Here is a 13426-nt window from a genome sequence, read left to right as displayed (position 1 = left end):
GGGTTTGGAGTAATGACCAGACTAATGTTGTCTCTCATCTGATAATACTGAAGGACAATTCAGAAAGAGCCTCTGGTAAGAGTAGCTGAAAATAAATGGTGACTTCAGGAACCTGTTTTAGGAACCTGCCTCCTGGTAGGGACAGATCCTGCTGAGTCTATGCCCATCATGTGTCTTCTCTGCTTCTTGAATATTAGAGTAGGATACAGGTAGATAGAGCTTTTATGCCATCTTTTCCATTTCTGGGAAAACATATAGTGAACATTCCTACTTCAAGAAGGGAGATAGGTGAGTAGGGGTCAAGCAGTAGAAAAGGGACCCCTGTTATCTTATAAAAGCATCGACTCAGAATCCTGGGCAAGGTATTCCACAGAGACCTCTGGCTTATAGACAGAAAACACTCTGCTTAGAAGCCAAGTGTCAATTACTTCAGACCCCCAGCATTAGTACATTAGCTCTTGACACTCATCCATGCTGAGTCTCAGACCTGTACTGATAGTAAGTATAGTCATATTTCAGCAGCCTGATACCCGCCTACCTCCCCCACAAAGACGTTATATTGAGTTACCACTGGGTATTTATTTTTCTATTTTTTTTCCTCCTAAAACATCTGTTTGTGCTGTCTTGAGCGAATGTTGCACAGAACACAGCCTGAATATTTTAAACATTGCTCTTATTCACATCTTGAAGTGCTGGCAGTGTGGTAGACGCCATATGGAGCTCTGACACCCTTCTCGTTTTCTATTCTTTCCCATCTACAGCCCCCATCTTCTTAGGAGACACTTCAGGCGTGACCTGTGAAAAGAAGCACTGGGAGCTGCGGATGAGTCACTTTCAGCCTACTCTCCCAAGCTTTATTCTGGGTATTCTGGAGTTTTCACAGCCCTCTGACCATGTTAAACTGTTTCACATCTTCCAGAGTTTATTCAAGCTGTTCCCTCCACCTGCCATGCCTTGCTACTGACCCCATTGTCTTCCTGGAAAGTACTAATCCATTTGTCAACGATGAGTGATATATTTGTTAGAAGTGAGTCACCTAATTTTCTTCTTCTTTTTTTCATAGTGTGCAGACGACCTACATATTTGCACACTGATTTTTCCATCACTTGGTCATTTATTTGCACAGAGTAGAGGTTCAGCTACTGTGAGATGAAAAGGACAAGTATAGAAGTGACAGGAAAACATTTGAATGTGGCTGAGTACTAATGATTAGGGAATATGTTAATCTCTTTTCATTCGTCATTCATTTAATACTTAACTCAGTTGTAAGGAGTATCCTCATGTTTTCACTTTCCTGAGTGGCCCTGTCACAAGCACCCATCATTTTTAACTTGTCATCTTGCTTCATTTTCTTCAAAGTACTTTCTGCTCAGTATAATTAGTTTGCTTTTGCTTATTGTCGACTCATTGGAATTTACACCCTAAAAGAACCAAAACCTCGTCTGTCTTTCTTGGTGCTATAAGGCTTTGTGTGTGTGTGTGTGTGTGTGTGTGTGTGTGTGTGTGTGTGTGTGTGTGTGTGTGCTTAATATATTGCAAATGTTCAATAAATATTTTCACTGAAAGAGTGAATGATTTGATGACTATTCACAGATCACTAAAACAATGGAGATTAAATAGCTTTGTCAAAGGCACACAATTGAGGAGGCACACCTGGTTAAGAGTCTTGATCATGCTCTTATGTAGATAATGCTAGCATCTTGTACTACCTTCCTTAAGAGGTCTCCAGACAGACCTCAGTAGCACTAGGAGAAGGTCTTATTTTCTATTGGATGTAGTTCCTGGCTTGAAGGTCCACCCTTCACCTCAGCAGCTAAATGAGGGGTATGCTGCCAGGAACATGTGTGCTAAGTACTAGGCATGTTACTGAACACTGGTGGATGAAGATCACAATCATTCTCCAAGAAGCTCAAGTGGAAGAGACTGGCATTTACAGTGTAGTTAAGCACCTAGAGGCTGCAAGGACAAAGCAGCTTCTTTCCAGACTAGCTTCATTGGTTTCTTGAGGTAGACCAAGGCACATCATCTAAACTTAATTTAGATTCCATTCCATTTCCAGAGGGGAAGAAAGAAGATGAGCCAAAAGCTTACAAGTACTACTGTGGAACTGAATAAATAGCAAGCATGGTGCTTCTGACCTGGATGGACAGAAGTGAAATTGACATAGAGGGACTCTGTTCTAAGAGTCCTGAGATTCTGCTCTCTTGTGTCTTGGTGGTAGGTCGTTTGCATGACTGTTTGCTGGAAGCATGTTTATAACAGGAACGTTGAAACAAACTAATTTGTAAAAACTGAAAGGGGAAAAATCTAGCTGCCCTCCCACCCTCTATTTGACAAGGCTATTGGGGATTCTCCATGACATGAGGAAGTTTTCTAGCAATTGTAACTACAGTAGAGTTTTAAGTAAGCCAGGGCTCTGAAAAATCTTTAGCATTGAGGCATTAGCTGGGAACTAGTTGGGTAGATGCTGGGAGATTGACTTCACTTACCTCCTAACAGATTGCCTAGCCATCATTGAGTTTCCTGCACAGGGTTAAAAACAAAGGATGGACCCTGATTGTAATTGCAGTTCTGTCTAGCTCTGGGACCTTGAGGTGATACTTGCTTACTCTGTTCTTCATTTTTTCATCTGTAAAATGAATTGTCAGTACTGCTACACAGTTATTGTAAAACTGTGCAAAAATATTGACAAAGGAATTACCTCAGTATCTAACAAATAATCACACCATTCCTAGAGTGAATGTTTATAAGTTGTCCTCTTTACCACTGTGGAAACCTTTGTTAAGAGGGGCCTCTTGTGTGTGACAGAATGGGGTCTTGAAGATTAGCATGCTTTTTTTCCACTACTAGTCACAACCACCGTACTAGTGCAGCTCTCCCTCTACTGGATTCAAGCTTCAGCTGACATTTTGTCTGAATGAGAGAGGGTAACAGTGTCTTAAACTCTTCCACCCTCATTATGTTCTGGAAGACTTAACGACATCCTTACCTCTCTCCCACCAAGGGTCATTAAGGTGAGGAGTAAATGAATCAAAGTCTTGCAATTTGAGTCTATGTTGGGAAAAACTTGCAGCTAAGTTGCTGAGCTCTGGAAGATTCCAAACATGTAGCCAGTTAATAGGGAAGCAAGATGAGAACTTTTCTTCACAAAGATAAATATTTTCCTTATGGAGATAAATTGGTTTTTGGGGTCTCTTTGTTGGGGATGTTAGACATAAGCTTGCTTCTGCTGTGTCCTTGCAAGGGTTGGAATGAGAATGGTCCCCATAAGCTCATACATTTGAATACTTGGTCCCCAGTTGGTGGAACTGTTTGTGAAGGATTAATGGATGTGACCTTGTTGAAGAAGGTGTGCCACTGGAGGTGGACTCTGAGGATTCAAAAGTGCATGCCATTCCCAGTTAGCTCTGGTGCTTATAGATCAAGGTATAAGCTCTCAGATACTGCTTCAGTGCCGTGCTTGCCTGTCTCCTTCTCCATGTTCCTTGCCATGGTGGTCATAGATTTTAACCCTCCAAAATTGTAATCCCCCAAGACTCTTTCTTCTATAAGTTGCTTTGGTCATGTTGTTTTGTCACAGCAGTAGAAAAGTAACCGAGACAGTCCTCGGTGATAACAGTTTTACAAGTCTGTTAACCAGGCCTGCCCTTTACCAACATGGCTATGTTTTATAAGAGCAATCATTGTTTATGATACAGCATTTTGATCCACACTTGGTGTTGGAGTGGTTATATACACCTCATTATTCCAGTGACAATTAGAAAAGAAAATGGGTTCCTTGTTTGCCTGTAGAGACAAACTGTTAACAACATGTGAGATTTCTGGGCAATGTCACTAGGACCACAAGTGACCCATGGTCTGCTAGGGAGGTTTCTCAGAACATTTATACTTTATGGGGTCATTTTGATCATTAAATATTCATTTGTAACTTCAAAATATATCAGGTACTTAAAGTGTTCCAGATATTATACAATGTGAGTGAACATACACACTGTGTGTGTATATATATGTGTGTGTGTGTGTGCTTCCATCTATATTAATATACTCTAGGAGAGAATATATATATGTGTATATATATATATAGATATAGCACATTTAATTCTTTAAAGTAGCTAGTTCTAATTTGTCCTCCATTTTCAAGTAAGAGCATAGAATTGAAAAACCCCTGCTACTAAATGGTAGAGCTGTGACTCAAAACCAGATATGCTTTGTTAACCCCAAACCAAGATGGAAGGAGAAAGACCACTTACCCAAATCATCATGGCCAAATTAATTAAACTTTTCATTTATGTACATGGGCTGCCTCCCCCTAATGCAGGGTCAGCATTGAATGTGAGGAAGACAAGGCTTAGGGGGTTTCCAAATGGGGGATTTGGTGGGCAAAATAGATAGGTTAGGGGAGCATAAGCATAACAATTGGTCCTAATGACCTTCTGAAACAAAGACATGATTGCAAGGTGGGTATAACAGGGTAGTCATATAACCTTTTGAACTAAAGGTAGATTTGCAAGATGGTTATAAACAATTAAAAACAAAAACATGATTGTCATTCTTGGAACATGCAGTACAGAACCATTTGTAGTTAAGGTTGTAAGTGGGACATAGCCCAATCCTTGAAAGACAAGCGTTTAATCATAAGTAGTAATGAACTTAGTAGTTTGTCTTTACTATAAGATAGCTTTTAAGTCTAAGCTGGGGGCAGACTGCTAAATCAACATTAATAATTCTTAGCCATAGGAGAAGCAACATTAATTTTTTAAGAGTTCTTCCAACTCATAACATTCTATAGATTTCACACCTTATCCCACAATCATCATGAGACTCAAAGCTATTGAAATAATGTGAGCACGCACACATGCACGCGAGAATACACACACATTCACCCCTTTTCATATAGAGATTAGTGTCAAGTACATTTCCCTGCTCCCTTGGTTGCTTGCAAGAACTAGAGGCTTGATACAACAGAAAATTTGAAGCCACAGATGTTAGTAAATTTTATGTCTACTTTTTTTTTTTTTGTTTTGTGTGTGTGTGTGTGTTTTAAGAAAACTGCTTGAGTGATTTGGTTTCCATTATTCAGTTCATATGCCAAGAAAAGATGAGGAAACTGGATCCAGTGATTTCCTGAAGGTAGAGGAAGCAGTGAAGGCAAACCTTTGGGCTATTTTCTCCTTCTCCCCTGGAGTTGCATGGGCCCTCATAGAGGGTATGGGAGGTTCCTTTCAGTCCTCACCACAGGAGATCAGCAGGGATGAGGTCCAGAAGTGTTGGGGGGGAAGGAAGGAAAGTTGCAAACTGAAGGAGACCTATAAAATATGTAAGCAGTACTATACCATCAAGAAATCACCAGGAGCCCCAGGAATCAAGACCATTAAATATGGTTTCCTGAAACAGAAAATGACAAGATTTGAACATTTCATGTTGACATTAGGGAAAGCTAAGCTAATTTGTTTTATTAATCTAAAGTCTTTCTAAAATTTAAAGTCTATTTTAAAAGTACAAATAATGCCTTTTGACTCAGAAGTTTCCCTTCTGATACTTTTCTTTTGAAATTATTAAGGATTATTCATCTGCATCGATATATGTCACAGAGATATGGGAAATAGTGAAAAGATAGAAATCCTTTAAATATCCAATATTTGCTATATTCTAAATCTATGCATTTCAATCATAATCTTAAAGAAATACATTTCTTGATGAGGAAAATGTTCATGACTGACTGATGCTTGAATGGGAAAATTAGGTTATAAATGAGCTTAGGAATTATGAGCCAATTTTATGAAAACTATACATGCATAGAAAAGACAGATGCAAATATATTTCAATGTGTTAATGGGGATTATCCCTGGTGTCTGGTTCTATAGAAAGCCTTTTTCTTTTTCATAGAAGTAGTACCCATTTAGTATAGAAATAAAAGACATCCAAAAAGTTGTATTTTTTTTTTCTTTCTTGAAGTAACTTCCGTTTTTAATCTGGCAGCAGCAAAGGATTTGGTTCTCAAGAATAGAGTTCTAAAGCAGCTGTGGTATGAGCTGGCTAAGGAGCCTGCCTGTCACTTCCACGCCTTTACTTCCCTGTAGTAGGACACTGGCTGAGAGGCTTGTAACCTTCCATAGATGCAGGGCTAAGCACACACTTGTGTGTAAGTGTGAGGAGCATCACCCCCTGTTCCTTTTCCTTTAATATCATGAGAAACAGGTTGTTCTATGAAAATATGCTTTCTTTTTTCTTTAAAAGTGGAACAAGATATTTCCCCAGCCCCCATCACACCAAAGCTGTGACATCCATGTGGGTGACTATGGTGCCCTTCTTATTTACTCTGGGTCTGACATCCAACCTAATACACAGTAGACAATCAATAAATATTTAGCGGTTGAGGAAATCAATAAATGATACGTCAGAGTCATGGGGTCTCATGCTCCTAACAGTGTGATAATTTTCTTTTCAGGCCCAGGAACCAGAACTCTCTTAGGGTAATAAGAATAGATTTTGTCAGTCAATACCTGTGACCTTTCCCTGAGCTACTCCAAGTTTAATATAGTTTTATAATGAGCCTGAACACCAAGCCAGGCAGTGGTAGTGCATGCCTTTAATCCCAGCACTTGGGAGGCAGAGGTAGGTGGATCTCTGAGTTCAAGGCCAGTCTGGACAGTTCCAGGATAGTCAGGGCTACACAAGAAACCCTGCCTCAAAATACCTACTCACCCTGCCCCCCAAAATAAACTGGAGAAGAAATCATGTATGATTTGATAGTCTCAGTTTGGGGTTGGGATTGGGGTTGGGGTTGTTGACCTCTGAGACTATGATGAAAATCTTGGCCTTTCTCAGACAAAGGGACATACAGACAAAAGTCTGAATACAATTTCAGTAGGTTCATGCACACTTTATCTCAATAATGCTAAAAAGTGAACTGCAGCTTAAGGAAAGGGCACAGTCACCATCAGGCTTCTCATATTAGAAGTAAGACTGACAGAGAAACCAAAAGATCTTGCTCTGAACCAAGGAGGAGAATATGAGGCCAATTTTATCTGTGCTTTGATTCTGGCCACAACCTTTTTATAAAAGACCCTTTGTTTCCTTTGGGACAGATGCCCCCAAATACTGCTCTAATGGCAGTCTTCTGGTCAGCTCTACCTACATGCATCTTTTCTCCTATGATTGAACAACCAATAGGAAAAGAGTAAGGCAGAATTCTGATGTGGCATATTACTGAATTGGCTCTCCTGGTTTCTAGAGTATACTCCCCTTAATTGTAGGCCTGTATCTTAAATATTTGTACCTACTACTAGAATATTTTCTATTGACTGTTTCCCCAGATGGAAACAAAGAACACAGATTTGTATAGACAAAGATAATCCTTTCTGAGAACTTTTCCAGGTCATAGCTGGGAGCTAATAGACTATACACCATTTCTGTTTCTACCGAGCTTGAAACCTTAGACTTCCAGCCAAAATTAAACCTTGATCTCAAAGGACCCTAGCTTCTTATTTGGAGAGCTTCAATTTCTTCATCTGGGCAGTGCAGAAAATAATAATTCCAATAGCCTGGGATTAGAGTGAGGAGTGATAGAAAGAGTGGGTGAACAACCAAGTTTCAGGTCATGGAATTTCTGTGTTCGGGTCCAGTAAGCAAGAAATCAAGCTGGCTCTTGTCTGTGTTTGAATCGGTGACCTCTAAAAGTGGATGAGGAGTGCCTAGGCAGGTTTGCTGCTTTTGCCTTTCTGTATGTGTGCTCACCCACTGCCTTTCTTTCCCAGGACCAGTGGTACCTTGTGCATCTTAGTAGTAGCCAAACCTTTGGGACTGGACACTTGTGTTTTGTCACTGAAACATTGACACTGGAGTCCTCTGGTTGCGTCAGTAGTGACTGTGACTATTCTTTTCAAGCCTGTCTATTCCTCCTACCCTTTCTTTCTGTTGCTTTTGGAAGTCACTGTTGAGCACTTGTGTGTGTTCATTATATAACTTCTAGATGTGTAGTCATTGGTAAAACAGTATTAATGCTACTCTTATATACTTCAGTAGAAAGGGAATGAGAATACCAAACTATAGAACGTGATAAGGGCAAGGAAGGAAGGAACACAGAGAATGACCCAGTGTCCTGTAAGGTGGAGCACTTCCTGAAGACTGACTCTGCAGCATGGGTGAGACCTCAGCTCCACCCAGTGCAGAGTGCCATTCGTTGCTGCTTCTTGTTTTGCTGACCTAATAATAGGTGGCCTAACATCTAAAGGAAATCAAACTCCTGATTTCTACCAGCAGTTTATTTTGCTCATTAAAATTCTAAGTCTGGTAATACCCCTTACTTACTGTATGTTAGTTACTGTGTATTTTACATGTGTTATAATTTGATATTCTCATAACCCAAGATAATAAGTTTTTAATTTTCATGATCACTGTAGTTAAATTTAGAAATTACAAATCAAAGAAAGTAAGGCACTTACCTGTGGCCCTGCTGCTCAGTCGTGGTATTTAGTCCCATGAAATTGTCTACCTGAATATGTCTTGCCTCCCTTCCTGTGATTGCTGTCAGAACTCACCTGCTTCTCCTTTTCCTTTGTAGTGGTGCCAGTGAAGAAGAGGACACATGAAGACTTAACATTCCCCGTGGAAAACACCCTTCCCTGTGTGTGTGTGACAGCGTGTATGTAATGGCTTCTGATATCTGTGAAAGCTGCCTGGCAACAAACTTCTTCCACTGGATATGTCCCCAGGTCCACAGCAGGCACACATGTCTCCAAGGGACAACAAGTTTTATGCATACTGACTGTGCATCTTGTTCTCATGTGGTAGGTCACAGGAAGAGCCCCTTTGATCAGCTTGGAGGTTCTTCAGGCAACTCCCCCAAAGGCCGCTTGGAACTGACTTACTCAGGAAAGCCAGCCCCTGGAATATTGTGCAAGTCAACAATATCACTTCAGTCCTTAGGAAGGTTCTAGATTATCTTGAAAGGAAATCAGTTTTTTCCTTACCTGCAAACAGAAAACTCACTTTGCTCTTACAGAAGCTTAAAGCAAATGTGGCCAAGTAGGACTACACTGACTCATTAGATAGTCTCATAGTTCAGCTCTGCCTTTGTGAAAGACATTAGGGCAGCTGGGTGGAAAATGGGCTTGAAGGAAGAGTCCAGAGCTAGAAAGAAGATATTTTTAGTATGTGAGGTTATGTAGGACTTCAGATTCATAATTCAGTGCCGTGGAAATGAAAAAAGTGATTGAAGAGGTAGGAAGGAAATGACTTTAAGGAGTGGGGAGGGGGGGAAGCAAAGAAATCTGATTAAAAGTTGAAGTCAGTATTTCAGAATTCAGATTGCCTGAATTTTCCAAAATGGTCACTAAAGCATCTGATAAAATCTGGATTCTTGGGCTAGCTGTGTGGATTAATAGGCCTGCCACAACACAGAAGGCTGGCATGTATATTGCCAAGTGGGAATTGTCAGCTGTAAAATTTACCAGTTCCACCCCCCAGCCTACAGTGGCTTCGGTGCACCGTGAGGAGAATCCTTGCCACTCTCTTGCTGGCTGGATTCAGGTCCATCTGCCAGCAAACATTCCCTCTACTTACTATAATGGGAATCCTCCTGTCCCTGCAGCAGCCCTTCACTCCACCTCCCACACCTCTGCTCTCCCCTCCTGTGTAGCATGAGCAAGCATGCCCTGGAGCTATATTTTCTGGCCTTATCCCATTCCTAGATCAAGTTCCTTACAACCATGCTTTTCAGAGTTGGGGAAGCAGTGGTGTGCTGGGAGATACCCAACTGCAAGCTCACATGTGTGTGCCACATCTTCTGGAGACATGAGTTTTTCTTACCAAATGATTTGAAGTCGGCGTAACCTTATTTTTTAATAGAGCAAGAAGTTATGTTAGAGAAGAGGGTGTTCATGCACTTAAACTGTTAAGATAAAATAGGAGACTTGGAAGGTAACTCTTGTTTGCAAGTGGGCAGTGTATTCCTTCTCCTGCTTGTGTGATATTTCCATGTTCACAATGAGATTCTGTCTGAACTGTATCCAAGCAGCCTTGGGTTGCTATTGACCAAGGTCTAGACTTCCAGTATCTCTGAGGCAGATCCAAGGAGTCTGCCTTGGGGAAAATCCCCCTTTGCCTGCCTGCCTGCTTGCCTATAACCTGTGTACTTAGCACGAAGCTCTAAGAGCAGCTAATGTGTGTACAGGATAGTTCTGAGGCAGAAACAACATGTGCTTACTGTAGGAAACCTAGTTATATCATTGTTCAATCCTGTGCATGCTATAAAATGATTATTCCTTTGAGGTCAGGAACCTGCCAAGCCTAGATGCTCTAGGTTAGGATTACCCTAGCTCACTACACATACAAGGATATCAGAGCGGAGAGGAGTTAAGATATCTATATTCCCACACTGGTGGCTAGTAGATAGATGGCTTAGACAGGTTTGATGCTTTGCCATCTTTCTGCAAAGACTGGAGAATCTGAGGTAACAACCTCCAATGATACCCTGTTTTTTTAAAAAATTCTAAAAGAAGAACCAAACCCACTCTAGAAGGAATGCAGAAAATCAGAAGATTAAAAAGCCTTCAGAATTTGGAAACTTGTGTTGTCTTTCCCCAGTAATCATTGTTTGATCTTTACATGTTGACCTTGTATTACCAATGGGCAGATCATTTGGCTTTCCATACCTAATCATGCTATTACTTTATATCAGTATTTGGGGAATCCAAACTTTTATGTAGTGGCTATAAACAGAAATATAAAAATATTTGTCAACCTGTCTCTATAGATTATCATCTGTCTGGGATCCTCAAGGAAAGCATTTCCCTTTACTTAGAAAGGGTTTGGATTTGCTTTATGGGCTCCTGCAGTCTCCAGCACCTGATAAAACTTTAACCAAGAAAGCATTAAACACAGGAGAGCAGTTCTGCAGATCCCTCAGGTCCTGTGGCAACACTTACCAGTGTGAGAACTAGGGTGCTTTCTGCAGTGGTGCCAGCTTCTTCCTCAGAGCTCGGGCTGCTGCTTGGCCTTGGGCCCCATCACCAGGAAGCTTCTTGCCTTCCAGGTCATTGTGAGTTAGAGTTGTATGTGTCCTGACTGACTGTGGACAGCAGGGGGAAATCGGGAACACAGGTAAAGAATGTCTCCAGAAATGAGTCGGGTACCCACGGCAAGTCTCGGCAGCCTTCTGAATGTTGAGTTTCTGAGGGATTTGTTCTTTGATTTGATACCACTATATTCAGGACAGTTCCAAGAAGTGTTTGACTTCTAGCTCTGACAGCCAGGAAAAGGAAGTAACCTGAGGACAGTCTAGGAGCCAGGCCCTCTGTAGATGTGCCCAAGAACAAGTAGACACTTGTCTGTAGTTGCTAGGAAACACTGGAAGCAGTTGTGAACACAGTTCTCCTGCTCTGCAATCAGCCTTCTGCCCTATACCATGACTCACCTACAGATTCAGAGAGAGAAAAGGCCTTCAGTTCCCCCAGTACAGTATGCCCATTCACATTATAAACTATTTTTCAAAGACATCAAGATGGCCGTATTCCTCTGCTTTAGTGGATGTTGTTAAGTACTCATTGTTAACTTGAACTTCCTTCCAGAAGCTGGGGACCTTTTCTTTTCAGTGCCATCGCCACAAAAGAAAAAAAGGGGTATTTGACCTTCAAGAGTGTAAACTTTTCAGACATAGTCAAGGTTACAGTAGACTCAATATCTCCTGCTTCATTACTATAGAAAAACAAATCTTTATATTTTAGTAAATCCAGTTACCATTTTCTGTGCTCTGTTAAAAGGTGCCAATTCAAATCACTGACTCTGGACTCCCTTCCTGGTGTGTGTGTGTGTGTGTAAATGAGACTGAGATTTATACACACATGTGCATACTATACATTTAATTATTTAAGAGTTAGAGTCACTTCTTCTAACTCCATACAATGTCAACAGATAATTGGAGTGTGGGTTCCAGAATAGTTCCTAGTGGTAGGTACCAACTTTTAAAGCACTGAGCCAAGGTGACAGCCAGGAAGGAAATTGCACCAATTACACCCCAACCCCCTTCCACCATGTCTAATAACATGGGGAATTTTGGTGACTTGGATCATTTTGGACATTCCATTTGGGACTGAGTATACAGCTGCAGAATTTATAACCTTGTAGTAGTCAGAGTTCTAGGAAGTCCTATCTCCCCACAGAGAAAATGTCCTGCTGATTCCTTAACATTCTGCTTTCATGTAATAGCATTTAGTACATGCTTTTCAGTAAATTGGTTGCATATTTACTGGGGGTTGAGCACATCTAGATTTTTGTTTTCTAAAGACAAAAATCCCAATCTAAATCAAGTCCAGCCCTGCCCTAAGGGAACAGGCCCACAGGGAGACCGTAGATCTCACTGACCCTGCCTTCACCCAGCAGTGTTTCTGAGGCCCACACCCCAAGGAATTCCAGGAACTGCAGGAGCTAGGTATTCCCCAGGAAAACAGGAGCTCATTTGGATCACTTAGCCTTACATGACCATGTGAGGCTGAGAACATATCAGAAACACCAGGACAAAGGCCAGATCAGGAAAGTCAAAATAAATGAAGATATTGGAGGTGCACTGGTGGAGAAACAGCCAGAGTCCATGCTGGGCTTGATGTGACCTTGAGGGACCACTGATGTATACTTTATGGAAGTTAAACCTGACCAGCCTTTTACAGTGACAGGCCACACGCGTGAGTGGGTAGAACCAACGGATCCATTGTCTTCTGCCTGTTTTCGTGTACACAGTCACATTCCCTCCTTAGCCGTCTACCCTTTCCACCCTTTATACTAAACAGGGGAACACTCAATCTTTCAAAGGAATTACATATCTGAGTTAATGTTTCAGTATATCATTTTCATACTGTAAATTATTTTGTAAGAGAGATTTACTGCTATCCCAGGATGTTCGGACTTGGCGCCCCTGTGCATTTGGAAATCAATAAACTATTACTGGAAATATCATTTGTCTCTCAGAGTTGTGCACAAAGGACTCTGCTAGTTATAAATATTCGTGATGATCTGCATATTTAGCTGTGACAATGCTGGAGGTGATGTTTGTGTTATTAGATGTGGGAACCTAGTTTACTCCTGACTTCCTAAAGTGCCTTAGGAGACCTCTGGTGGGTGACAAAGAGTAGACCAGAGAACCAAGCCAAATGAACAGTGTCTAGATTATATTAGATTCCATATGTGGGTAGATTATAAGGTCAGCACTATTTCCTCCTGTGATCTGTTCAAACACCACTCACAGCTTAACAACTTTGGTGGACTAGGAGGAAGGTCAAAATTTAGTTTTTGACAAAAGGTCTTTAAAAATAAAAACTAGCCAGCACTCTTGAGCAAATTATAGTTAAGCTAGCAGAGCCATCTTTGTGGAACTTTAAAAGTACCTGTTTGGATAAAATTGGTGAGAATTAAGTAAACAAACTTCAGTCTG

The 13426-nt window shown here is 41.0% G+C and overlaps 1 protein-coding gene across 1 annotated transcript in view; it reads left to right on the top strand.

Moving 5' to 3' along the window:
- Trim44 (tripartite motif containing 44) overlaps positions 1-12951 on the top strand; it is a 105386-nt gene extending 92435 nt beyond the window's left edge. The window contains exon 5 of the mRNA XM_005064872.4: positions 8564-12951. Within this exon, the coding sequence (XP_005064929.1) occupies positions 8564-8591 (28 nt within the window). The 3' untranslated portion in view covers positions 8592-12951. The remainder of the gene's footprint in view (positions 1-8563) is intronic.
- The last annotated feature ends 475 nt before the right edge of the window (positions 12952-13426 follow it).

The sequence above is a fragment of the Mesocricetus auratus genome, unplaced genomic scaffold (assembly GCF_017639785.1).
Source record: "Mesocricetus auratus isolate SY011 unplaced genomic scaffold, BCM_Maur_2.0 Super-Scaffold_100004, whole genome shotgun sequence".
NCBI lineage: Eukaryota > Metazoa > Chordata > Mammalia > Rodentia > Cricetidae > Mesocricetus > Mesocricetus auratus.
Note: the sequence above shows the minus strand (reverse complement) of the source record. Positions and strands in the feature narration are given on the sequence as shown.